General features: G+C 50.4%; 9 protein-coding genes across 9 annotated transcripts; 8 read left to right on the top strand and 1 right to left on the bottom strand.

The window, feature by feature from the left end:
* Positions 1-3,778: 3,778 nt before the first annotated feature.
* Positions 3,779-5,475, top strand: MRS44_011052 (uncharacterized protein; the record flags this gene model as incomplete). Its single annotated transcript, XM_046283417.2, has 2 exons — positions 3,779-4,296; positions 4,380-5,475. 2 exons carry the CDS (start codon positions 3,779-3,781, stop codon positions 5,473-5,475), a joined length of 1,614 nt encoding a protein of 537 aa, XP_046135247.2.
* Positions 5,476-7,494: 2,019 nt separating this feature from the next.
* On the top strand, positions 7,495-9,015 carry MRS44_011053 (uncharacterized protein; the record flags this gene model as incomplete). Its single annotated transcript, XM_046280003.2, has 1 exon — positions 7,495-9,015. One exon carries the CDS (start codon positions 7,495-7,497, stop codon positions 9,013-9,015), a length of 1,521 nt encoding a protein of 506 aa, XP_046135246.2.
* Positions 9,016-10,257: 1,242 nt separating this feature from the next.
* On the top strand, positions 10,258-11,010 carry MRS44_011054 (uncharacterized protein; the record flags this gene model as incomplete). The annotated part of the gene is made up of 1 exon (XM_046270815.2): positions 10,258-11,010. The coding sequence occupies one exon, from the start codon at positions 10,258-10,260 to the stop codon at positions 11,008-11,010; it is 753 nt and encodes a 250-aa protein (XP_046135245.1).
* Positions 11,011-12,039: 1,029 nt separating this feature from the next.
* MRS44_011055 (uncharacterized protein) lies at positions 12,040-13,257 on the top strand (the record flags this gene model as incomplete). Its single annotated transcript, XM_065619583.1, has 2 exons — positions 12,040-13,073; positions 13,125-13,257. 2 exons carry the CDS (start codon positions 12,040-12,042, stop codon positions 13,255-13,257), a joined length of 1,167 nt encoding a protein of 388 aa, XP_065475655.1.
* A 450-nt stretch (positions 13,258-13,707) lies between these two features.
* On the bottom strand, positions 13,708-14,820 carry MRS44_011056 (uncharacterized protein; the record flags this gene model as incomplete). Its single annotated transcript, XM_046283416.2, has 1 exon — positions 13,708-14,820. One exon carries the CDS (start codon positions 14,818-14,820, stop codon positions 13,708-13,710), a length of 1,113 nt encoding a protein of 370 aa, XP_046135243.2.
* A 2,129-nt stretch (positions 14,821-16,949) lies between these two features.
* On the top strand, positions 16,950-17,552 carry MRS44_011057 (uncharacterized protein; the record flags this gene model as incomplete). Its single annotated transcript, XM_046275785.2, has 1 exon — positions 16,950-17,552. One exon carries the CDS (start codon positions 16,950-16,952, stop codon positions 17,550-17,552), a length of 603 nt encoding a protein of 200 aa, XP_046135242.1.
* A 2,774-nt stretch (positions 17,553-20,326) lies between these two features.
* On the top strand, positions 20,327-21,767 carry MRS44_011058 (uncharacterized protein; the record flags this gene model as incomplete). Its single annotated transcript, XM_046270725.2, has 3 exons — positions 20,327-20,448; positions 20,504-21,030; positions 21,091-21,767. The coding sequence occupies 3 exons, from the start codon at positions 20,327-20,329 to the stop codon at positions 21,765-21,767; spliced, it is 1,326 nt and encodes a 441-aa protein (XP_046135241.2).
* A 1,585-nt stretch (positions 21,768-23,352) lies between these two features.
* On the top strand, positions 23,353-24,513 carry MRS44_011059 (uncharacterized protein; the record flags this gene model as incomplete). The annotated part of the gene is made up of 1 exon (XM_046273713.2): positions 23,353-24,513. The coding sequence occupies one exon, from the start codon at positions 23,353-23,355 to the stop codon at positions 24,511-24,513; it is 1,161 nt and encodes a 386-aa protein (XP_046135240.2).
* A 765-nt stretch (positions 24,514-25,278) lies between these two features.
* Positions 25,279-26,190, top strand: MRS44_011060 (uncharacterized protein; the record flags this gene model as incomplete). The annotated part of the gene is made up of 1 exon (XM_046270719.2): positions 25,279-26,190. The coding sequence occupies one exon, from the start codon at positions 25,279-25,281 to the stop codon at positions 26,188-26,190; it is 912 nt and encodes a 303-aa protein (XP_046135239.2).
* Positions 26,191-26,837: the final 647 nt, after the last annotated feature.

Consider the following 26,837-nt stretch of genomic DNA (forward strand, 5'->3'; position numbering starts at 1 on the left):
CGGTGGACACTATCAGTCGTGATTGGGCAGACCACGGTCGAGACCGAGGCAAGGAGGAGCACCCTAACCACAAAGGCCGAGCTGCTTCAATAGTCATGGCAATAGTCTGTTCGTTTAGATTCAGCTCGCTCTTACGCGAATCAGCCCGCCACATGCCTACCTAGAAGAGACATGAACCCGACTTCAGCTTGCAAAAGCTCAATTCCGCGTTCATGTACCCGCTGAAGGCTTCAGTTCATGCTGCTGAATTGCCTGTTAGCAGCTGCTGTAGGCTCTACCCAGCAGCACTATTCTCGGCGCGCTGAAGCCAAGAAATGGTAGACAACTGAAAAGATTACCGCTATCATGTGCTACCGTGGGCGTCTCTGGCTCTGCTTTCGAGGCAGAGGCTACCTTGATCGACGATAAGGTACCCGGATCAGAGGTTACTTATCCCAACGCCAACAGTAGATGCGTGTTTAATCTTGAAGACCTCTCCTAGCGAACAGTCAAATGATGCTTGTTTTGTTCGCGCTCTTGATACCTGACCTCAAAGCCGGCTCCGAAGATACACGTTGTGTTGAAATCAAGGGGTCACCCAAGAACCATGATACTTCACTCGTGCATTCTTTCGCCGCAAAATTGTTAGCATCGAGAGACCCGAAACTCTTAGGCCTCGACTTATTGTCACACCTCTATTCACATCATATTTGGGGGAATGCTCTTAGCTTTTTGCTCTTTGAATAGGTAGGTTGGGTCCGATAAAGGGCTGTTCTGGCAGCAACTTACATAAAACCAGGACCCAGACTTGATTATATCGCGACTATTTACTTTGTTTGGAGACCGTGATTCGCCCATGCTCTTATCAATTGAGATCGAATCGTTAGCAGGAAGGCTTCAGCTTCCAATTCAACTAAGCGCTCCGTTTCCAGTTGGATGACTACCTATGCGGCAGAATTTAGAGCGAGAAAATAACGAAATAGGCTTTTCAGGTATCAAATACATCTCTGCAACAGATGTTCCGTTGCCGAGAAGGATAGCGAGGTTTCCTGAGGCTGTGCGATACAGTCCGATCAATCCAGGCACCTAAGCTGACCTCCCAGCCCATCCGCCTTACTGGTTGGGCTCTATCTCTCCAGTGATCACAACCTTGAGTATGCATTGTCTAACACATGGACTCAAGTACTTGGAGTGACCCTCCAGTTATCAAGGTCCCCGGGCAATGGCAAGCTTGAAAGTGGACTAGCCTGTCATCCCACCATCGAAGATCTAGGAAGTAATAGTAGAAAGTTGTGAGATAGCAAGTCTAGAATATGGCAAAATAATACAGCAATCTCAGAGATGCAAGAAAGCACAGCATCGTGCCCATACTACCGTTGGTTTCCAGGCGAAAATCCACATTTAGGACAAGGTTGGCAAATAGTTCAACAGTTCTCTTGGATAACAACCCCAAGTACCAGCACTCTGTAAATAGAGGTCATGTGATGTCCAGATATAGCAACCGCTTCGTAGGCAGGGAATTGAACAGTTGCAGATGCGGTAATCGGAGATTGCGAATAATAGCGGCAACGGCGAGAGAAGCTGCAAGAAATCTCCTTTGGTGAATTGCGTGCATCCTTTTGTCCCTGCTTTGCATCATCACTTCACACGATATCACTCTGCCAGAACTGAATTACTCCTGGCTTCATGTGAGGCATCAGCTTTCACCAACACGTACGGCTCCATCTGCACTCGTTAGGCCGTGACGCCACGAGCATTAGCCTGGCAAAGCCAACGCGTGGTAGGAGAATGGCCAGGATCATGCAGATGCTGTAAGTGGGCTAGAACCTAGCTGATACGACTATTGCGTATCGCAATAACGACAACCAACGTCAAGTCACATCGAATCCAAGCACAGCTAATAATCGAAGTTCGTCTTACTACCGTGCTGCCTCACTGCTCCCTGCGTAAACGGACCAGTGCCCCAGGGTCTCTCAGAACCCATGGCAGGATTACGCGCCAGACACAGCGGCGCCAATCTATCGAGGCACTTTGCCATGTGTGTGATAGGTCACCTCGATCACGACTGGACGACTGGTTCGGTGGAACTGCATAAAGCTTCTCGGCATGGGAACGATACCAATCATTCCAGTCCCGTCTCGTATTACCCCTACTATGGAGTAGTCAGATCCTCTTCGGACCCCTGATGTCCATCATCTCCACACCGGTATGCAGCCGGGGCACCCGCTCGCATCAGTCACGTTGTACGGTTGCATCGGAATCTATATTAGCTCCCGCGCCCCTCCCGCTTCATGAATCACATCTCACTCTCATGCTACGCAGCAGAGTTAGGTTGGGCCCTGTATCGACTTTTCATGTGGTATCGGAACGGCGATCTCGTCTCACTAGTGGCTCCTTTGTTGGCCGTGGTTGTTGGGCCGAATCAATCATCCCAGCTGCATTGCCCACGTCTTACGCGCAGTTTTATTACCCCCTTGCACATGCAGACTCTACGCGTGGCTGATCTTGGCCGATCCTAGAGACCTCTTTGTGCTTCTTGACTCAGTGCGCCGCAGATAACGATGGATTTTTGACGTTTTGCTGCTGGATCTTGTCAATGCCCCCACCAAAGTGTCCTCCTCATTGTTACAACAGCCATTAGGGCCAACGCGGAATACGTGGCGTGTCTCAGCCAAGTGCTGATATGGGTCCTGCAGCCCACTGCCTCGTAGTTTACCCTGTCTATCCCGGTGTGGAGTGGGGTAGTCTGCATCAGAACACACGGGCCGTGAGTCTGAGGGATCTTTGGAATGGACACTTCAGCCGAGGTTCACATCTTGCACACCGGCCGAGGAGGTGATGCACAAGACGGGCCTGGTGACTGTCAGTCCTTCCACAGCTGCTCTACCAGCTACAGTGCCAGTAAATGCCACCCCCGATGGCCTCCTGGTGGATTATGAGTCAAGTTTCTTCCAAGACCAGTTCCATTCCAAAAGCAAAACCCTAGAATAAAGTTCTCATTTGACCTAAAATATATTGCCAAGAATGCAGTCGAAAGTCTATCAAAAGCGGGACAACAAGGGCATATCTGACGTTCACATGCTCCGTGCTACACCCACAGTTCTTTGAGACACTCTGCACAAGAATTGAGGCATTTTGTGGAGTTGCGATCATCAGTGCACCTGTGGCTATTCGGTGGCACCTGCGGTAGAGGTGGGCCAGGACGAATCCAGCAGCTCGATCGTGCCTACGGCTCGATGATGCCCATTCTCCTACGGCATTGCCCAGCGTCTTCCCCGGAGGGCCTCGATGAGCATGAGTCAAGCTCAATAGCCTGTCCTAGCAAAAACATTACGGGTGTTGGCTTCTCCCTGTCCTATTTGGCATCCTCCATGGCCATAAATCAGTTTCAACTGCAATCATAGCACTCTTTCCGCAGGCTTCGCTGCAGGCCGCACCCTTGTCTCGGAACAGCGGGAAGCCTACGGCAGAAGCTCTGATTGGCAATGGCCTTGTTCTCGCAGGGTTGTAAGACATGTCTACACCCTGCCGTGCAACCCCGCAAAATTGCCGGGCGTCGATCTTCGATATGGCATGGGTCAAAACCGCCTCAACTGGGGATCCCTTGGGTCAGCTTGAAACTTGCCTATTGGGTAGTAGCGCAGTAGAGGTGCTAACATGGTATATATCACGACCAACCAATATGCAATTGATGGAAAGTCCGGTCTTCTGAGAGATTCTTTTTGCCATAAATTCCCCTATCTCCTCAGGGGTCGGAAGTTAAGTTGCCACCAGACATTCACAACCATCACCTTTCATCATGTCTCTTGCCTTGCTACAGGTCTCCATTGTTGTTTTAGGCGTCATCCTCTGGCGCCTCTCCGTTCGATGGAAGGCCCCGCGCGATCTACCTCCTGGTCCAAAGCCTTTGCCCCTCGTTGGCAACATCTTTGATCTCCCTCCCCCAGGCGTGCCGGAGTATCAGCACTGGATCAAGTTCAAGGACACCTACGGACCCCTCAGCTCTGTCACGGTACTCGGAACAAACATGATCCTGGTCCATTCCCACGACGTATTGCAGGATCTTATGGTGAAGAGATCAACAAAGACGTCTTCACGGCCGAAGCAACACTTTGCCGGGGAGCTATGTGGCTTCGGCGTACTTACACCAAGTCTTCCCTACAACGCGACTCATCGACTTCACCGCAAGTTCATGCACCAGCAGATGGGCACCAGACTCATCTGCGAGAAATTCTGGCATGTTCAAGATGTCGAGTCACGACGCTTCCTACTTCGAGTTCTGGACGACCCTTCCAACATCATCAGTCATATCAAGACGTAAGTTATCCATTGCCTCAGACAATGCCACAAAATTCTACCAAGCCTTGCACGTGAGCCGACTTACTGACTTAACTTCATAGTGAGGCGAGTGCCATCATTCTGAGAATCACGTATGGCTACTCCATTGAACCTCATAAGGTTGACCCTCTGGTCACACTGATTGAACACATGATGGACAACTTTTCCGATGCTCTGGTCCCCTTGACCTGGTCGGTCGATCTTTTCCCATTTCTCAAGCACCTCCCCACCGGCTTCCCTGGCGCCTCTTTCAAGAAGATTGCACAAGAGTGGAGGGAAAGGGTCCGCATGGCCGCAGATATTCCTTACTCTTTTGTCTTGCGACAGATGGCGAATGGGAATCCTACATCTTCATATGTGTCTTCACTCGTCACCGAATACAGCAAGAACCCCGAGAACGACTGGAAGCCTACCGAGAGCGAGATGGAGATGATCAAGAACAGTGCTGCCATCATCTACGGAGGAGGTGCTGATACAACCGTTTCCACCCTAAGCAGCCTTGTACTCGCCATGCTTCTGTTCCCTGATGTTCAACGAAAGGCTCAGGAGGAACTTGATCGTGTTGTTGGTTCTGACAGGTTGCCTGAATTCGAGGACAGGGAAAATCTGCCATATGTCAACGCCTTGATCAAGGAGACACTTCGATGGCTTCCGGTTGTTCCGGTGGGCACGACTCATGTCACAGAGGAAGAGATGTTCCACTCTGGTTATCGGATTCCGAAGGGCAGCTTCCTTCTACCATCAATCTGGTGGTTCTTGCACGACCCAGCTGTTTACCCCAAGCCTGAGGCCTTTGATCCCGAGCGATTCTTGGAGCCACGAAACGAACCGGACCCGGCAAACCATGCCTTTGGCTACGGCCGCAGGATCTGCCCTGGAAGATACCTCGCAGATGACAACCTTTTTCTCACAATCTCTCGACTGCTGGCTACTTTCGAAATCAGCAAAGCGGCGGACGAGAAGGGCAATGAAATCGATGTCGAGGTAGAGGTGACAGCCGGCCTGATTAGCCATCCAAAGACCTTTCCTTATGGCATCAAGCCTAGGAGTCCCCGTCATGTCGAAATAATTCGGTCTACTGAGGGCAAATATCCGTGGGAAGAGCCCGATGTCCGTCATCTGGAGCAAGACCATCTGCAATATCTGAACATTAACTAGTGGCAAGACGAAGTGGGCTTTTTGTTGACTACATTGCATTCGAAGGAGAGAGTCAAGAAATAGATTGGAGTATCACACTTTGTTGGGACGGAAGGGTGTAAATATGGATAGAAGTGTATACAGCTGGGAAGTCGAATTAACAGAGGATTCACGGGTCGCAAATCGACAAGAGAGTTGGCACTTGCGCTGGTTGTGTCGTATGTTGACCGCTTGATACAAATACCACTCAATTTTCTGACTTTATCAGTCACGTAAGATATACTGTATGGGATCTAGGTGTCCAAGATAAGGACTTAAGGTCTGTGGGTGAAGCTGAAGAGGCCTTGTGCTCGTTCAGAGACAAAAAGGTGAGCATGCGCTTAACGGACATGTCAGCTGCGGCACATAGGCTTTGTCAAGGATACCAAATCTCCAACAACCAGCAGCGGGTTTAGCTCAGTTGGGAGAGCGTCAGACTGAAGTCAAACTTCAATCGTCCGATATCTGAAGGTCGTGTGTTCGATCCACACAAACCGCAACTTGTTTTTTTGCCTCTTGAGGAGGCTACCTACCCTAAACCTACCATATTTTTGCCCTCCATCTTCCTTTTAATCTCGTCGCTCTATTTAATATCCTACTATATGTTGTATCAAGGATGTCTTTAATCTTGTATATTAAATATTATCTTTATTTATTTTTTATTTTTTTCTCATAGGTACGTGTTGCTTTGCTATAATTATGTAGCCTGTGTCCATGGATGAGATCCCGGTCATGAGTCCTCGCAACCAAAGCGGTCTTATTCCTATCCTCACGAGCATATTGAATATTGTTACCCTGGCCAAGAGAGTCACAGTGTCCAAGTATACCTCCCAACCAGCACTTCTTCTATCAAAGTCAGTTCTCTCCTCTGCAACTATCCCACCCCACCCCCAAACTTCAGCGATATTTTCTTACCTGCTCACCAACCAATCACAAGGCGTGGTGGCAGAGTGGTCTAATGCGATAGACTAGAAATCTATTCTCTTCGGAGGCGTCTGTTCGAATCAGGCCCACGTCGATTGACTTTCTTTTTGCTTGTTTGGATGCTTATGTCTTGGCGTTTCCCCTTTTTTTGGTCTCCGGTCTTTCGGTCTTTCGGTCTTGCCCCTGTGGCCGAATTTACATGTCTGCTTAGACGATGCGGAGGCTAAGATGGCCCGGATAGCGCGCAATGCACTACCCCGAATACCCCGGATTCGTAAGACGTTGAAGACCCCATTCTAGGAGCTAACGCAACAGACCATCGAGAAGGAATCTTGCCATGGTAAACAAAAGATCTTTCCTTACTGGCTACATGTATGTGAGACCATGCATGTAAGAATGGTCAACATGTCTGCTCACAACAGACCCGAACGCGAGGAACCATGAGCAAAGGCTTCATCGGGCACCTCCACGAGGCTTCCACGAATTCCTGCCATGCATGGTTTTCACGTTGTTAGTCTCACCAGCATCTCGTGCTTGGCGCGTCCTCGGTAAATACGAGAGCTCCAATACGATGCAGATTTTGTCCGCTAGAGCGACCTCGGCAAGAAGAGATCTCCGACTACCGACACACCTTGAGCTAGTCATGACTCCATGGCCAATGAAGAGCAATGAAAGCTTAATGATGACTCCATTCGGAGTTGTTAGAAGCGCATTTATAAGCTTAGATTTGTCTTTCACGACAAGCTTGCCAACCTCGGCTCGCTCTCCGAGCTGTGACGTAACAGAAAATAACTCTGTTCTCTTACGAGCACGCACCTTCATGCCGCCTTTTGAGTCTGTATATGCGGGACCCTGGGTCTCTGACCCACAGGCGGTGACAAGAGTCCCTATAATGAAAGTAGGCGAGTCAGTATATCCGAAGAACCGTGATCGTCTGACCATTTATGACTACAAGAAACTCCGACATATCCGTGGATCCGGATTTCCTTGGACTTATAAGACTGGTAGTGTTCCGGATAGAGATGATCGTAATACTGTCTGCAACGGTCTATCAAGTGCCGAGATAAACGTCCAACCATGAGACAGACTTCAGTCTTGTCCGCTTTCGCGGCTGTGCTCACTGGAGCTATCGCCAAGTCCTCTTCCAAGCTTTTCAGTGGCGCAACCATCATTGGATGGGATGATTCTACAAACATCCCTCGAATCACCCGCGATGGCTACCTCCTGGTAAACGGTGATCGAATTGCCAGCATCACGGAGTCAAAGCCTTCGTCTTTGCCTGACGATACCGAGATCATCGACGTCACTGGCCAGATCATCAGCCCCGGTTTCATCGACACGCATCGACATGGTTGGCAGACGGCCTTTAAAACCCTGGGATCAAACACTACGCTCGCTCAGTACTTTGGACGATATGGGGAGTCCGCCGCCGCTTCTCATTTCACGGCCGACGACGTTTATTGGGGCCAACTCTCTGGACTCCTGGAGGCTCTGAACGCTGGTGTAACAACCTCTCTTGACCATGCTCACCATACATGGTCCAATGCAACGGCGTACGCTGGGATGAATGCCTCGATCGAGAGTGGTGCCCGTGTGTTTTGGGCGTATGCATTCCATGATATTGCACCCCTGAACTATACCGTGGAAGACCAAATCCCCAACTTTGTGGAGATAGCGGATGGAGACCTTCTCAAAGACACCAACGTCGAGCTGGGCATTGCCTATGATGTCTTTGGCCCAAACCCACCTCCTGTCGCCAAGGAGATTGCACGTCTCACTCAAGAGTACAATGTCTCGGTACTGACAACTCATGCCCTATCGGGCCCTTTCGGCTTCGCCAATATGCCGGAGGATGTCCATGCCTTGGGCATTCTCAATACTTCCGTCCCGGTGGTATTCTCTCATGGTAGCTTCATAACAGCAAGTGGCGCAAATCTCCTTCGAAAGACGAACCAGTACCTGTCAATCACACCCGAATCCGAGATGCACTATGGCCACACCCACCCGTGGTCGTATTTTATCCAGGATCAAGCCGCCCTTGGAGTCGACACTCACTTCACCTTCTCGACGGATATCTTGACACAAGCAAGGATCTGGCTACAGAGTGCTCGTTATTATTTCTTCGACAAGGTTCTCAACAACTTGGAAATTCCCAGAAATAATCCCATGAGTGTCGTCCAAGCCTTTTCTCTTGCGACACGTGCTGGGGGGCTTGCACTTCGACGACCGGATCTCGGCGTCATCAAGAAGGGCGCAAAGGCGGATCTGATCGTATGGAACGCGGCTGAGTCTCCAGCTCTTCTGGGATGGATTGATCCAGTGGCAGCCGTGATGCTGCACGCCAGCGTTGGGGATATTCTGCATGTCACTGTAAATGGAGATTTTGTCAAGCGGGACGGTAAACTGTCGGCGAGCAACTACAAAGAAACCAAAAAGCAGTTTCTACGCAGCGCCAAGAAGATCAAGGATGCATACCAGAAGTTTGAGTATCCAGTTCTTGAAAGCGAGTTCAACAACGGTGGTTACTTCTATGCGTCGGCGCAGACGGCAGATACTGAGAGGGGCGAGGGAGATGGATACGGAGAACTGTACTTGTAAGGACGAATGATTGAAGTTCAGCTAGACATTTTTTACAATGAAATGTCATTTTTACCATATCTTTAGACCTACTTTATAATATCTCCAATAGCTTTGCTTTATGCACAGTATATTCCACGCCTTCCCTTTCCAATGTCTACACAGGTTGCAAGTAGTCACCAAGTAATAGTGACCTCTTAATATACACTTGAGAGCTCGACTTTATCTCAACCGGTACATCTTGGCTTATGTAGCTTGACGGTACGTACCCAGGTAGGATTGAACATGCAACTGCCAGACTGAGGGACCACGAGCTCATCAAGCATGTTTATACCAATAGGTGTTTGCAGCCCAGTTGGACTAGCATAACTGGAGCACATTGAGGGAGAATAGCGCCGCGTGGCCTCAAGTTAATAAAACTGCAAGTTATCTGCAGAGAAGAACTAAAACTAGGGCTATTGGGTATGGCCTGTATTGTCTCCACTGGTATTCCGATGTCTTACATGAGTAGGCAAGAACCCCAACTGCGTTTCTCAGTTTCTTGGAAGAACCATGCTTACCAGGGCACTATACTAATATTGGACTGCCAATACGAACAAGCTGCAATCGAGCGTGCCGTACTTCCGTTGATAAACACCCCCGTCACAGAATTATGTAGGTGACCAGCATAGAGTTACCATATCACAAGCCCCTGGACCCTTCTGTCTACTTCAGCTGCCGATATAGACCGTTCTAGATCGACGGGATCTCCCGCAGGCGGCCGACGGTTAAAATCCCCGTCCTCACCCAGAAAACTGGGGAAAGAAGTCATCGAGAGGATTGTATTTGTCGATATGCCGGCATGTGGAGCCTTTCGCAGCAACAGAGTCAAGGGTCGTCCGGCTCTCGGCAAGATATATCTCTCAGCTGAGCCCTCGTCTAAGCAGAAGACGCTCTCGATTGTTCTGAGCTTGGAAAAGGTGGCTCTTCAGAATACTACTTTCCTATCAAGGACAATTACGAGATCAATGTCAACCGTTATGTAAGGTAGCATGTGAGACACCTTTCAGGGGGCTCTGCTTCCACCTACCGAGGTATACTTGTAGCTATGTGAGTTTTGTCTACATCTCAATTATATCGCAGTTTATGAACTATAAATAGGCCTATAAGTCCTCTTGAAGATTCGACTCTCATCCTGAATCATCATCACTCTCTCAACCCAGCATCAGTAGAAGCTACTCGTTCACCCTTCTTCCAAACTTGTCTTAACCATCGCCTGTCAACATGAAGACGCGCTTCACTCGAATGGCTACCTCTGCAGCTGCTATTGCCATTGGTATGGCTCTGTATGAGGTATTCCCCGTGGCCCATGCCATGCCCACGGCCAGCACAGACTTGCACGCTCGGAATGCCGCCTCGGCTGACTTTGAGGACATCTATCTCTCTAAGGTCACGGCCAAGATCTTTGGGCAGGATGCCACGCACTACGATTTCAGTGTCATCAGCTCTGAGAAGGCCCTCGCCATTGCGGCTGTGCACGATTACGCCGCCGCTTGTGCTGGAGAAGATGAAAACAAGATCCTGGTCACCTTTGTCAATGCAACCATGGCCGGCCACTTGAAGGCTGGCCAGGCTGAGGACACTGCATGGCTTTGTGGAGAGCTGGATGAGGTCATGCTCCCTCATGTAAGCCAGTGCGCTCACATCGAGAAGCGTGACATTCTCGAGGCACGTTCTCGGTGGAACTGGACCAAGTCAACGTCGCACGTTGCTAGCACTTTTGGAGCCCAAGTCCTCGCCGGCTACCTTGGAAACCTAGCCTGGACAGTCTTTCCCATCAGCCCTAGAAGCGTCTGTTCCAGCGGAGCTTGTCTTTCGTGGGCTCAACCAATTGCCGGCTTCACTGGATACTTCGCCCAACAACTGGTCCAAGACGCCCTGAGCGCTGCCGACCTCAACCATTACAGCGTGGAGGCCTATCGTGGAGTCAACAACATTGACATCTGCATCAGCAACCGAGCCTCAGGTTGTACTTGAAGATGCTACCATTAAGCTGCACTTCAAAGGCGTCACAAATTGGATATCCACAGCTGATAATTGTTTGCGATTGGGTATTCCACTCTTCTTAGTCAACTGGAGTGTCAGGTAGAGGAGTAGAGGGCACGACTTTCAACAAAATGATGGCATCAATATAGTTCAACATTAGCACAATCACAATCATGTGCAGTCGTGTTTAACAAGCAATTTCTTCTCTCACAACCTGCCGTGTGAATAGATCCATCGCCGCTTCGAGAGTCTTAAACTTGATCGGCTATGATGTGGCGCCCGTCTAACCTGTCTCGGAAGCAGGTTTTTGGAGTGAGTTTGATAGCTTCAAGCATGTCTACTTCAATGCATGGTTGTAAGCCAGGTTGATATTCTTCTACTACTCTTGCATAAAGTGTGCCACCTTGCAAGGCTTGCTTCCTCGACTTGCCCTCAAACATGATGGCAAACAATCGGGCCTGGATCTCAACCCCCTCAGGCGTCCAAAGCCTGTCTGGTCTGGTGGTCTAGTGGTATGATTCTCGCTTAGGGCAAACCCTACAGCACAGCTTGCGAGAGGTCCCGGGTTCAATCCCCGGCCAGACCCTTGAGTGTTCTCTTTTTGGCCTCTGTGGGACTTTATGGAACTTTCTTTTTATCCAGGACCCAGGGTGAATTCTCATGGGTCTTGAGAGTGTCCGTGCACGGCAACATCAGTGTAGATCGATAAGATAAAGTCTGATAACGTGTGGGTAATGAGGAAAGGAAATGGTGGATGGTTGTCACCTCTTATCAATCTGAACTTGTCAAAGGTGAGAGTTGTCCTACTGCATATTGCAACTAAGCCTACCAGATTATCACAATCTTGTTGAGCCCAACATCAGTCGATCAACAGGGGCCGGATAGTCCGATTCCGGCCGGCATTTGTCTACCCCACCTCGTACGATGCAAGGAGGCTGGGTTATTTAACGCTCTCCTCCTCTCCACCGCCTTTACAACGTCACACACGTGCACGACGACGACGACATATTTCCTCTCAGAATGGCCAATTCAGGGCTATACATTGCCGTGGCGAGCGCCCTCGTTGTGGTCGGCTTGACCTTTGGCATTCCTTTGTTCCTGGCCGAGTATTTCCCTTGGCAGAGCTTGTACAAGCAGCGTCATGGCAGACCTACCGTACGCACTGAGTCGTACAAGGGAAGGACTGCGCTCATCACTGGTGCCAATGGAGCATTTGGTTCGAGAGCTGCCAAGCTCTTTGCCCATCGCGATGTTGAGACCCTTGTTCTTGTCGACGTCAAGAATTGCGGAGAGGTCAAGCAGCAAATCGAGAAGGAGCTGAGTGATGCTGGAAAACCCGTGCCCAATATTCTGGTCTGGGAAGCCGATCTCATGTCCTTTGCGGGCTGCCAGGAGCTCGGAAAGAAGGCACAGGAGCTGGAGCACCTTGACCATGTCTTGATGACTGCGGGTATTCTCGCCTTCAACCGCCGCGAGTCTCCTGAGGGCTGGGAAACCTGTAAGTCTTACACTTGCACCATGCAGGATGATGCTAATTACCTTCAACTCGACAGCCATTCAAGTCAACTTTCTTTCTGGAGCCCTGGTCTCTCTCTTCTCTTGCTGCCGCTGCTCAAGTCCTCCCCATCCAACCCAAACCCTCCTGTTTTGACCTTTGTCACCACCTTTGGCATCTATCCCTCTTCCTTCACCATGGGTGTGCCCAAGAAGGGCTCCTACCTGAAGAAGCTCAGCAACAACAAGGAGGGTATGGAGCAAGCCCATCAATATGGTCGTTCCAAGGGCCTTCTTCTCTACTTTGCCCGTGAACTCGCCGCCCGCGTTGCGACCCCCGCGGCCAAGGAGAAGGGTGTTTCCAAGGTTACCATCAACAGCGCCGATCCTGGTTCAGCCTGGACCCCTCTCACAAACCCCAACCAGGCCAAGCTGATTCCGAGATTGATCATGAACTTTGGAGCAAGAGAGCCGGAGATTTGCGCTACTGCCCTTGTCAATGGTGTGTCGGTTTCTGAGAAGGACCATGGCAATATTATGCAAGATTTTGATACCGCCCCGTAAGTCCACCGTCCCAACAGATCGAGCCGAGTACTGACCCTGGATGATAGCTACCCTCCCTTCATGAACAGAAAGAGTGGCCGTATCGCCCAGCAGCGCGTTTGGGACGAGACTAGAGCTGAGCTTGAGGGCAAGGTCCCTGAGGTCAAGGCTATCTACGAGATGTTGGATCAGAAGTCGTAGGCAACTAATTGGGCTGGGCTTAATAGCTTGAGAGGCATGGCGCACAGCTATCTGGCGGTTTTCGGGCAAACGAATCAGGTCTGCCGGCCCCGGAGATAGCGACAGGGTGGGATCTTTGCCAGTGGATATGGCCCGGGGCACGACGAGCGAGCTGTACCAAGGCCAGCTGGTGGTTGTGACAAGCGTTGGGCAGCTTGGCGCGCTGGAACCACACGAGCAGCCTTTAGTGTGGAACACTTGCATTCCACTAATTCTAATGCGTGGTGAGAAAAAAGAGAGATTTGTTTATTTGTGCAACTTCGCTATTCTACCCAATTGACTAAGCCTTGATATCTACATGAGCCTACCTTGCAGGGAAAACCTTGGCGCATAAAGGCTAGGGTGAAAAACCCTGTAGGCATATTCTATTCTATCACTCTCGGGGTTATCGCCCATCAGCCGCAGATACGATTACCATCGACCTCCCTTGTGGGACTTTGTCTTGGCCAGCAAGGCCTTGAGCTCATCCTTCCAAAGGTTTGCCTGGATGTACGAGCTATGTCCCCTTGTCTCCTTGCTAGCAGGAAGCGTGATTGCCTTGCCCAAGCCGCGCTTCATCTTGTTCTTGACGCTGCGTTCCAAGATTCCAAGCTCAGGGGGGTTCATCCAGTCGTCAGCCGTGTTCACAGCAGTCAGGGGAGCCTTGATTCGGCCGAGATCAGCCTCGGGGTCGTAGGTGTAGGATGCGTTCCAAGCAAAGAGTTGGTCGTTGGCGTCAAACTCGGCAATGTGGGGGACAAGCTGATCAACGTAGGCATCTACTGCGGCCCGAGTAGGGAACCCCCTTTGCCAGTAGGCAGGTGAGGAAAGCATGACTTGTTGGATCATCAATGCACCTCCGAGTCCCACGGTCGGCTGTTCCTCGTAATTGCCTTCGTTCCATGCAGGATCTCCAGTGATCATCTCGGTCACAAACCTCCTCCACAGTCGGTTATGGCCAGCAATCTGAGTTGGCAGAGATGAGATGGGCATCAACGCATCCATGAAGTCTGGGTACATCTCTCCCCACATCCAAGTGTGCATGCCGCCCATGGACACGCCCATGATGAGCCGCATGTGTTCGATGCCGAAATGCTCAGTCAGGAGAATGTGATCAGCACGAATCATGTCGGAATACTGGTAGCTCGGGAAGCGGGCACGAAGAGCATGGGTGCTGGGCTTGCTTGAGTTTCCATGCCCGATACCGTCACGCAGAATGAGAAAGTATTTCTTGGCGTCAAGGGGCTGACCTAGGTTGAACAAGACGCTTGCAAAGTCGTCGTTGAGGAACTGCTCGGTCTGGCCTGTGGTTCCGTGCATGATGAGCACGGCGTTGGTGGTTCCGTCAGGGTAAACCTTGAGCTTTCCCAAGGTTCGATAATGAAGATCGAGTTCATCTAGAGTCTCTCCAGAGTCGAAAGTGAAGTTTGAGATGGAGAAATGGCCGCTTTGAGTCTTAGGCCATGCCTGCTTTGGTTGCTCGTTGGCGACTGCTGTGGTGACGAGTGCACCAAGTGCGAAAGAAAAGAGGTTTGGAAGTCTCATCTTGTCAACAGCCAAGAAGTTCCAGTTGATTGGCTAGAAGTTCGTTGACGAGCTGTTTGAAGAGTGTTAGAGAGGCTGTATTGGTGTGAGTGCTGTTTGATGTGTTAATTGATTCATCTTGACGAAAAGACCTTCTCTTAAATATTCCAATAAGACGGAATTTTTAACACATTTTTCCATCAAAGAAACTCACAGCCGTGTCCGTGTGCATTATCAAGACGATGCCGCTGTCAGCTCAATCCGAGTGCGAGCTTGAGATCAGGCTGAGCCGACGCCAGAGCCTGCTTCTGTCTCTGTGCGACAGTCGACTCTGAGCGAAAGTCCGTACGAAAGTCCGTCTTACTGGAAATCAGCGGGCTGTACATCAAAGGAACTGACGCGTTGCGATTATTAAACAGTTCTGCTGACGACCCAGTCAACGCAAGTTGGTTCCCACTTTTGGTCCGCAGCAACTGTCCAAGACATCGGCCCAAAGAAGTGGGCAGGTCACATAGAAGGTCAGACCGAACAAGTGACCTTTTGTGTTGGTTGCAAGCTGGGCTGTCCCAGGCACTTTTGTTGTCTCATCTCTCAGCCTGATTTCAGCGGAGCCCAGACATGGACAGGCTGAACTGGAGAGTGCCTCGTCAATGACAGTTCAACAGAGAGTTGTAATCCCAATTAAAGAGATGATTTCGGCCAGTAGAATCGCATATCGCATTGTAGCTAGTGAAAGGACGTGGGTGATAGCACTCTTATTTCAACTGGCCTGACCATGAATAAGATATAGCCCAGCGACAGTTTTAAGGCTGCATAGGGGTCAAAAGAAGAGTCCGAAAATAAGCAAATGAAAGGCAATTTATTAAATTAAACTCTTAGAGTAATTAGATAGCTTCTCAAACCTGCCCTAACACTCCTACTCCCACTCAGTACAAGTCACTTCCAAGTCGCAGTCAAAGAAAGGACTATATCAGAGCGGGTGTTCAATCATGATAAATCCTTCTTCGTTTGCTTTTCACATTTCACTAACACATGCCCTATCAAATGAATTAACCAAGAGGATCCAGACCTTCCTTTGCCTGGTTCAGATGGGTTGAGATGGCGCCTATTCTCAACTCGTATCCCTGTCTACATCAAGCACAGCACACATGGCCCAACTCAAGAATATTCTCTCAAGTACCTACCTAAAAGATAATCCCCTGCATTGAAAGCTAGCTGTGTGAGGCATTGCGCAGATGTGATTGGTAATTGGGACAAATAGTCTTTGTGGTGCATTCCTCACAGGGCTCTTGACGCAGCTTCTCGACTAATGTTTGACACAAGCCAATAAAGGATAGTCCTCTAACCTATCGAGATTCCCTTTCTTCCATGGCCAAGATTTGTAGAACAGCTCTTCTTAGTCTTGAGCGGTTAGCAAGTATTCTATCCTCATCGTACTCTGCTCAGTCTTCAACCACACAAAGACTGACAACGACATAATTAGAGTACAAATATCTCCAACACACAAAACATGTGAGAGAAAGCTTGAACTGGCACAGTAGAAGCCTGCAGGCTGCAAGTGCGATTCATGTTCCTGCAGCTAGCAAAGTCAATCATGGAATCACCAACTCAAGTTAATGACCTCACATGTCAACCATTGCCATAGGTGACAGGCAGAACATACGATGGCGTCAATGTGCACAAGTCAGCAAGGACAAGACATGAACCAGAACTGCCGAGGACGCATCTCCACGTCGAGATGCGTTAATTAATCACGTTGTAACAGACAAATGAACCGCCGCGCACAAGTAAACAAATAAAGCCTCGCCCCCACTGCATAAATTTCACAATGTTTTCCCCGCCACTCGGTTGCCCAGCCACCAACTGCTTGGCGCCTTGATTCGTCCACGGGTTCCCGTTGTAAGATGCCAAGACTGACTAAGACTGCGTCAGATCACCAGTACATGCATGGCACAGATACGAGGCCAACCATACAAGGATGGAGCGTCATTCAGGCTTGGCTCGCTGATCAGGGGAGCTGCACGCATCATTGTTGTGACGAGGTTGGGGAGACTCCATATATAGTTCGGCTCTCCCTCAGAATTGTGTCTATCACTCTCCACCAACTAAGCATTTACTCGAGTCAAGAATTGCTTTGATCATCATTCGCAATGCCTTCTCTCACCAACATCTTTACTTCGCTGGCCTGCCTCATGGCAGTGGTCAATGGCATGCCCACAATCAACATTGCTCGACAGACAGCAGACGACTGTTCCGCCTCGAAAACTGCCCGTCACGGGCCTGCAGCCAACTACAACGTCTTTCCCAAGTATCCCGATCTTGCCAAGAATGCATTGGGCTTCCACCTTGAAACCTACACCAACGCCTCCCAAGTTGAGCAGGTTGTCGTCTTCAAGGGCATCCCTTCCAACGCCAAGGACTGCACCGTTGGCTGGGACCAGGGCGAGAGGATCTCAAGAACCTTCGTTGTCAAGGGCGGCGATGCCCTGGCCGGCGTGAGACAACTCTCCGGCTTTCCCGAGGGGGCTGTGACATACAACTCGGTCAAGCCTTTTGACAACGCTGAGAAGGATGTCGGAGGTGCAGACTTTACCAACTGGGACGACCTCGCCCCCCAGGGTCACATCACTGGTGGTATTGACTGTGCCGAGACCTTGTACTTGAAGGTCGCCCTTCGAAACCCCGACGGCAACACCAAGGTTTTCCTCGGACAAGATGACACCAACGGTCTGCATATCACCTACTCTTGTTAGACGATGGGGATCGGGAAAGGTGTTTGATTTCACTTCTTCGGTAGGATCTTAGGGAACATTTATTTATAATAGGTGTCCTGGTTTGGACACACTGGAAATTCATGTAGATAGCTATAGCTTTTAACGAACTAAAAATGGCGAAATGATAATGATTATGAACCTGGGCTTACCTCTATTCCCTTGCTGTAACCTGTTGGGCTTACTCTTATGTTTTGCACTTCAATATCCTGGTCCCCGGTTGACATAGGAGCGATCAAATTCAGACTAGGCAGGCCCTCAGTTTCAAATCTAAAAACCTATTTAACTATCTACCCTTGTCCCGTTTTATCATAGATAGAAAACTCATCAGCGCCAAGAGGCAAGGGCCTGATCCGGGTTCTCGGAGATGACAAGCGAGCCCAAACAGTGATAGGTGACTGCAAGAAGATGAAGGGTCGCATCCATGCATGCACTTTAAACCATGCCAAGGTTGATCCGCACCTCAAATTGGAACGCTAGCATCGTGGAACCTCGTATCAGAGGTGATGATGGGACCTCAAGGCGTTCCGAGGATTACCAGATGAACTTCACTGTTATGATCATGTATGAGACCCACCAGAAGGAGGGACAGTGCAGCGTGATATTGGAACCTAAGCAGCCCTGTCATGGACTGGTGCGTGTAGACTGTGTTGTCTGTGAAGCGTTTCATGTCCTCGAACTGAGTTGTCGGCTATGACGGTCTAGAGCTCGACCGTTGACAGCCAGCTCAGTATCGAAAGACCATGGGTACACTGGACTGTCACATTGATGGAGAGGATATAAAATTAAGGCCTCGTGATGATTCCCACACGGTACAACTCAGCTTCCAGCCATTCTGTTTTTCTCACTGGACACTTGAGTGATCTTTAAATGTCCTCGGCTACCCAGCAATCATAAGCCAAGTTCACCTTTGGCAAGGATCCGCAATAGAAGTGACAAAGCTTGACGTAAGATCGGTAATTGACAGACCAGCTTACTCTCTCCTTGCAAAACCGAAAAAAAGGCAAACTCGGCAACCTGTGTCAATAACAAACAGATTTGTCAGAGCATCACAACTAACCAACTACGACGGTGGAGAGGTCTCGGCGCAATATCGCTATAGACGAACCGTTAGGGGTTCACAGGTGGCTGGCGACTGAATCAGGGGGAGCCGAGGACGCTGTATTCTGATAAGTGCACGTTATCCAAGTCACTTGAGCGAGATCGACGCCTCTTTTGACTCCTAGTCTCTTTTTAGGATTCTTTTCAACTGGGCAGGCAAATGAGCTTGTTCCTAGGAGCCCAACAAGCTTTCCTGACAAAGGAAAAAAGTCTCACCCAAACGCATAACTCGAACACGGGATTCAAGTATGGTATTTAGAGGAATGCGGCGTTTTGATCGCACGGGGAATGGAACTTGAAAGTTTAAGAGGCAAGGGAGGGGATCCAAGACACGGCATATTCTCCCTTGCGGGGACGTTCGGTGGCGGAAGTTAGTTGCTGTTAGGGGTGCAGGATTCTAATACTAGAGGACAGGTGTAGCAAATGCTGACCCTTTAACAATTATCATCATCATTTCTTCTCACCTCAGCTGAGCCCCTACCCTTGCCATTAAATGCATTTAACCCCTATATCGTTATTCTCAACTTTATTTGCGGCACACATGCATCATCAAAACCCTGGTTTGCGGGACTGATGCTACCCTGAAGCAGGATATGATGCGAGTTTATTCGTGGAGAAGGACGAAACAGGAGTGAAATCTTGATGAAACTGTAGATCGTAAGAAGGACATACAGTGAGTATACGTTCTTAATACCGTTCTTCAGTTCACCACCATCATACAAGACGGTTGATAGCCCTGGAGAAGCAAGCCGCTGTCAATCCAACGGCGACTGTGGCACTCGGTCATTGGTGGGTTTCGTCAAGGTTACTCTCAACGACTGGAATTGTGTGGACTTGCAATCCTACCAAAACTGTGAGACGAGAAATGTACCCTTGAATGCGACACGCGTTAATTGGCCAGATAAGCCGGGCTGGACCCTTGTCGTCCCAGCCCTACTGCACTGCTGACGCTTACGCTGACGCATTCAGCACTTGGCTCAACAGGAGGAACTCTACCGGCACCGCCAGCCGAACCGTTGAGATAGGGGCAGCTGGCAGTTGAACTACGGCAGCACGGATGTCAGTGGCGTCTAGACATAGAGAAGTCATCTACACATCTCTCACAACCCCTGAATGCTTCAACAGTCGTGGAGATGACGGCGGGTCTGTGGCCGTCGACTTGGGACCGCCGTCAGCTCGCGACAGGGCCCGGCCGCTTCCAAACGGGGAACCGGTCAGGGATCACTCAGCCACTATCGACGCTAGAACTCAATAAATCAATGATAACTCAGGGGCTTATCGTACTAGTTTGCAACTACCGTCCGTCGGGGCGTGAGGCTGATCCCCCTCCCCCTTAATCGTACAGTGTTAGCCCAAGACCCTAACCCGCTGAAGCATGACGGGGTGGGCCGCTAGCCGAGACTGTTTGCCCGCTGAGCTTCAACGGAGGGGTTCCCCTATTCGCCTACAACGTTAGCGTTTCAGTTTTTGTCTTTAAAGAATATTGTTCCATCCCGTCTCGTCTCTCCCCTGTCGCTCCAGCTAATCTTGATCTGCCCAACTCTCGCCATTCGCTTGCTTCGCTTCCTTCGTGGACTCGACATCTCTCGCGCTCTCCAAGTCATACCGACATTCCTTTTATTCCATTCTATGACTTTGGATTACTGAGTGCAACCATGATGGGCGCTGTTCGCTCCAACCGGGTGGCGCTGCTTGTCGCGGCCGTTTTCTTCACATTCTTCATGGGCTTGGCCCATTTCCATCTTAATGCCACTCCATCCCGCCCGGCCACTGCCATGTGAGTGCTTTCATCTGTATGGCTTCGCGATCGAGTATCTGACTTGCCCTACTAGCTCCGACTCCGACGAGTACATCCCCGACGCCGATTCCGCCGCTGCCAGCCCCGACAACGCGCCCAAGGTCGCTACCAAGGCCGCACAGCCTGCGAAGGCCTCCGTCTTCCCCTCTGCCAAGGCTGAAGAAGACCCTGGGACCGTCCCGGCCATCCCCACGCCTGCATCCGAGGAGCCCGAGATCGAGGTCGTCGAGGAGGTTGTCGAAGTCGAAGTCGAGGAAACTCCTACTCCCACTCCTACACCCACCGCCGCCGAGCCCCATGTCCTACGCCCTCAAGACTTCGTGATCCCTTCGGTCAAGCCCACTACCCCCCAATTTGCCGACTATGGTGCTTGGGGATGGAAGCTTCCTCACCCCGATCCCATCTGGAAGGAATCTCTGGGAGAGCGCCTTTGCATCGTTGACCTCGAAAGCCGTCCTTTCGATAAGCCTGGACAGATTTGGGATCCCCAGGGAATGAGCTGGAGCCGTGCCAAGGATGTCCATGGTCCTTCTGGCGGTACCCTTAACCACTGGGTCTATTGTACGTTGTTTCTACTTCTGTTTTCCCTACTTTTAGGTCCATTTCTAATATCTTGCGCAGCCCAGATCCACGGTTACAAGTACTACTACGTCAAGATCAACACCTACAAGGATCGACGTGATTCTTGGAAGAAGCCATCTGTTCTGTCCAAGATCCTCAAGAACCACGACGTCTGCATCTTTATTGATTCGGACGCCCTCTTCAACCATCTCGACCTCCCTCTCGAATGGCTCATGAACTATTGGAGCATCTCGCCTCACAACAACTCCCTCGCCCTCGCCGTCGACCCCGATGTCCAGCACAACCACGACCGATTCGGCAAGCTGTTCCTCAACACTGGCTTCATGATCATGCAAAACAACAACAAGACATACGACATCTTCAGAGACTGGGACGACTGCCCTAACGAGGGTAGCAAGTACCCCGGCTGCACCGAGTTCCGACACCGCAAGGGATGGCAGCCCACCGACCAGGGCGGCTTCGGCACGTTTGTGCGCTACGACTACCCCAACGATATCAAGGAGCTGCCCTGCACAGAGGCCAATGGTTTCCCCGAGGCCAACCAGGGCTGCATGGGCAAGTTCATCAAGCACGTTTGGCTGGGCAAGGAGGATAGGCTCAAGATTGTCGTCGGCAACGTGTTCCCCGGCACTCTTCTCGAGACCTTCCACAAGCAGTTCCTCGCAGCGAAGAACACCTTTTTTACAACAGAGGACGCTCTTATGTCTAATGAGTAAATAGATATCTTGTACCATAATTAATGAATAAATTCTTGGAGTCTGGGTTGGGGATTTGCAACTTGTCCTTTGGCTTCTCGTCCTCTTCAACGTCATATACGGCTCCGACTTGCTGAAGTGATATTAACCCCTCGCGAGTTCTGGTGATGTCTTCTCGACTGTTGCTCTTGAAGTCTATCTATCCGCTCAGTTATCCCAAACGCATAGCTAATCTTTCAAGAGTCGTTGCAGTTTGCGGTGCCCTCCAGTCAAGATGCTCTTGTCGCTTCTATACTCGACATACTGCCTGATCAACAAGCCCGCAGACTATTACAGCCATGTACTCCTTGTTTAGACTTTAGCCTCCTTGGTCAGTGTGCTCAGCCTCTCCCGAACCCGTGCCAAGGAGCCCAGAGCGGGCCGAACCGCACGAGGTCGAACTAACACCGTGCGATACATCGTGAGGGCAGTTGAGGAGTGTTGTGAGATTCATGGGCACAAAGTCCACCTATCAAGGCTGGAAGAGGCGCCAATTTGGCAACGATGAACCTGCAGCATGGTGATCGGCCGGAGATCCTCCATGCGCATGTATGGTCAACGGACCCTTTGACTACAATAGGCCTTGAGCCGTCGGCGTTCATGCCTATCTGTTGCGAGCCGTTTCATTGCTAGATGGGGCCAACCGAGTCTTGAAATCACTCCCTGCTTGGGAACCGAAACCTATAGCTTCGTGGTGATGCAGGCGATTAATATAGGCCGAGAACCTCGCCACGGCTGGTAAGTATACTTGAGCTTGGCGTCTGACACAGAATCACTTGACGTGCTGTGCCGAGGGGAGCATAACTTACCAGCCACAGGATTCAGATTGTATGCACATTGACGCCGGATGATCGCGGTTCTTGTCGTGTAAAACCCAAGAGGCTGGGGCCTCTATACCAAGGCCACCAAGGCACGACGACCAGGTGATACCCTCGTGACACGTCACACTGGAACACGTATCATGTTTGTCTCCCCGAGCGAATTGCCTGCCTTCTCCAAGTTACATGAGAGGACTCAGGGCTTATCTGCATACGCCGGTAAGGGTGGATGATTCGAGCCATGCATCGTTCACAAGCAGGCTGTGAACCTCGATGGTCCCATTCGGCCGCCCACATTCACCTGTAACTCTTAACACAGCATCTGTGGGAAATTACAATAGCTTGGGTACCCCTCAGGCACAAGTGTGGGAGAGGAATATGTATGATTCGTCCCCCTGAGGCAATGCTGGTCTTCATGCAGCTGCCTTTGGACAGCACGATTACGCCTGGGGCTGTGTGTATGCCATGTCTCATTGAGGCGCTCCAGCATCAGCGCTGATTGGATCTTGATGCATGGTTATCCGACGTGGCATGTATCGTGCTTTCGTTGAATCACGCCCGAAAACACCAATCATGTCGATTGGAAGAGTCGGTGCCTTTGGTACGCGGACCATTTGCACTTTGACAAAGGCATCCTGATGTATTTCTTCCCCCGTTGGCCGTGTTACTTTCCGTTCCGTCACAACTTTACAATTATTTTTTCCCTGCTAACCCAAAAGAGACAAACTCGTGCTGCCTACCTCCCTGCCATGAACGGGTACATTGATTGGATTGACGACGATCTGCTATGCTTCTGTGACGAAGACGACATTTGCTGCTGTTTCGAGTCGGATAGCTACGACTCTGAGAGCTCCGAGTCCGAGTCCGAGTCCGAGTCTGAAGACTCTGATTCCTACGATTTCGATATGGATCAACTCCAACATCTTAGTCAACGACATGCAAGCTCAAGCCGACCAAAGCCTACTTCCCGATCTCAACACAAGTCGACATCTCAATCCCGACAAAAGTCTTCCTCCGATGGCGCAAAGGCCGGCCTTGCAAAAAGCAATGTCCTGTGGCCTAGCGAGAGGTGCAACTTGAAGGTCCGCTTTCTCAACGGCGACAAATTCGATCAAGAGACGGTCAAGAAGTGCGTGACAGATCACTACAACTCGATCCCGATGCGTCTACGGTTCAAGTTCCTTGAGCCGGGTGATCCCAAACACTCCGATATCCGCATTACCTTTACCAACGAGTCAAAGTGTCTTATCGGCCGTTCTGCTGAGAATCATCGTGGAGAGCCAACCATGTGGCTCAACATGCATCGAGACTCTAAGATGGGAGCAGAAGCGAGGCGAGCAAGGAGACAGTATGACATCTTGCACGAGTTCGGCCATGCCCTGGGCATGCAGCACGAGCATCAACATCCTGAATGCAAGGTCAACTGGAACATGCAGGTCATCCAAGCAAAGTATGGCTGGAGCGCCGAGAAAGTTCACGACAACTTTGACAGGTTGACCCAGGGGGTGAAGCCTGCTGCATATGACCCAGAGTCCATCATGCACTATCCAGTTGATCCAGGAGATACCCACAGCCTCGTCACATATGTGCCACTGGCGACCAAGTTGTCTGAAGGCGACAAGAGGTTTCTCATGGCCATCTACCCAAAGCCGATGACGACGGTGATGAAGCCTCCACAGAAGCCGCCGAGGATTGTAACAAAGAAGCCGACGCATGATGACTACATGGTGCAGCGTCTGACTGCTCAGTTGGTGATGCAGTACTGGATGCAGAATTCTATGCTGGAAGCAATCAAGTCTGAAGAGAGACGTTTGAGAAGAGCCCAGAAGGAGATGGAGATGATGCAGTATTTCTTTGCCCCGTTTGTGATTAACCAAGTTGTCCTGGTTCCCTGTTACTACTGGTATTGACCTAAGGATCGAGTTATGAAAGGATTTGTGAGTGCTATTGCTGGGTTTTCTTAGGTTTGCTGACTGCAGTGTTAGGCTGGGCCCTTTTGTTGTTTATTACTCCTGAGATCGACTCATCTCACGCTCCCTTCCTAACCAGCTGGGTATTTACGTAGTGATTTCAGATGATTCTTCTTGACTTCTTGCTATTTCTCCTCTCTCGCCAGGTTTGAGACCTGGAGAGTGGGAAATGCCGTCAATACATGATGTTCGGCCTACCTCCGTTCTCGCTGGCTGCCTGGTTGAGATGTTATCAGCGTGTTTCAGGAGCAACAGGAAGTTAGTCTTCTCCGTGTGTTAATGGGGGGTTAATGACTACGATAAAACCACAACGTGCACAATGACCATTCGGAGCTTTAGCGGCGTGGGTGTAAGTTAATGTCCGGCTTGCCTCCGTGGAGATACCTTGCGAGTCAGTCCACAGCCGAACGGACGCAATCTGCTTATGCCCTGGATCTTTAAGTTTGTATGGAGACAGCCAAATCTCTAACTAGCGTCGGCTGCACTTTGCTTACGCCCTTGTCCAAGCAGTGGCCACACTGAGACCGTCTCGCCTCGTTCGGGGCCGTTTACACTCCGATAATGGCCACATCCGTAGTATATCAAGAGCTAGAGCTTTTGATCACATTACTTCCTTCGTATCTTGGTTAAATCTTCTGTGTTGTTTTCAGTTAAAGTTTACAACTCACACCTGCGTCTCTTCACATTTCGACGGAAACACTCCCAATGGCGCCTTTCTCCTCGAGTGATATCCCAGACCTCACCAACCAGGTCATCATTGTCACTGGAGGTAATGTTGGTCTTGGCTTCGAAACCATCCGACAGCTCAGCCAACACAATCCAGCCCGCATCTACCTGGCTGCTCGGTCTCAGGAAAAGGCGGACAAAGCGATCCAGGAGCTCAGGCATACCAACCCTACGGCCAGCGACATTGTCTTCCTGAAGCTCGATCTTGCCTCATTTGACAGCGTTAAAGCTGCTGCGGCAGAGTTCCTCGGCCGAGAAACTCGCTTGGATATTCTCGTCAACAATGCTGGCATCATGATGACACCTGAGGGACTCACCAAAGACGGATACGAAATCCAATTTGGCACAAATGTTCTTGGCCCTGCCCTTTTTACGCAGCTTCTGCTCCCCGTCTTGCGCAGCACCGCCAAAGTCAACAAACAAACGCGTGTGGTCATGCTCTCTTCGGCTGCTCATGCCCGAGCCCCCACAGACATTTACAAGTTTGACGAGTTCCGAACTACCATGTCCGGCCGAGCAACGACTCAGAGATATACCATTTCTAAGCTCGCTGATCTTCATTATTCCAAGGCTTTGGCTGAGCGAGAAAAGGAGGTCAAGATCATTCCTGTCCATCCAGGAATGGTGGCCACCAATCTTCACCATGCTTCGACCGGATTCTTCCTCAAGCCGTTCCTCAACGTTGCCATAATGTTTGCAACACCTGTTGAAAAGGGAGCCCTTTCTCAGATATACACAGCCGTGAGTCCGAACGCGAAGAGTGGGCAGTACTATGGTCCTATTGGCAAAGCTGAACCTGGTTCCAAACTCGCTCAAAATCATGATCTTCAGGAGGAAATGTTTGGGTTTATCCAAAAGCAGCTCGAGGGGCATGTTGAAACCATCGAATGAAGGCTAGCGTATTTTGGTCAACATTTGACATATTAAATGGAGAATGAGGGTTGGATGGGCATCTGTCTATACTTAATATGTCTGTAATGTGCTGGACCAAATCTGGGACAGATCAAAAACCTTGGTGGTCTGGGTTTTGCTTACACCCCTGCTTGCTCTGGCCTGATTCCTGGCTCTGTTGAAGCATGAAATCGGCCCACAGCCCGTACGTGCTAATGTAGAAGCATGAGAACTATTGCAGAGGCGGGTTCGGGGAGTCTTCTGTCCCGAGCTCATGAGACCTAAGCGCTCTTCCTTATAAAGAAACAGTTGGGGGGCTCTCGGAGGAGGCAGGCTTTAGACCAAAAAGCAACTTGAGGCTCGTAAGTAGGCTGGTGAGGGTCTTAAGGTGATCCATGGTTCAGAGCAGACACCAATGAAAAACAAGAGGCCTTGGAAAAGGTGGCAGCTGAGCTTGGCGTGCATCTCACAGGAGACGAGGAACGTGATTCCGCTGATTGGCGTTCGCAAGGTTGAGCAGCTGCAAGATAACATCAAGTCACTGAGCATCCATTTGACTGATGAGCAAATCAAGTGCCTCGAAAGTGTCAAGGAATTCGACCCTGGCTTTCCCGCAGCCATGGTTGGGGAGGATCCAAAGGAGACGG

Source organism: Fusarium solani (assembly GCF_023522795.1).
Source record: "Fusarium solani strain SB1 chromosome Unknown bctg00000007, whole genome shotgun sequence".
Classification (NCBI taxonomy): Eukaryota; Fungi; Ascomycota; class Sordariomycetes; order Hypocreales; family Nectriaceae; genus Fusarium; species Fusarium solani.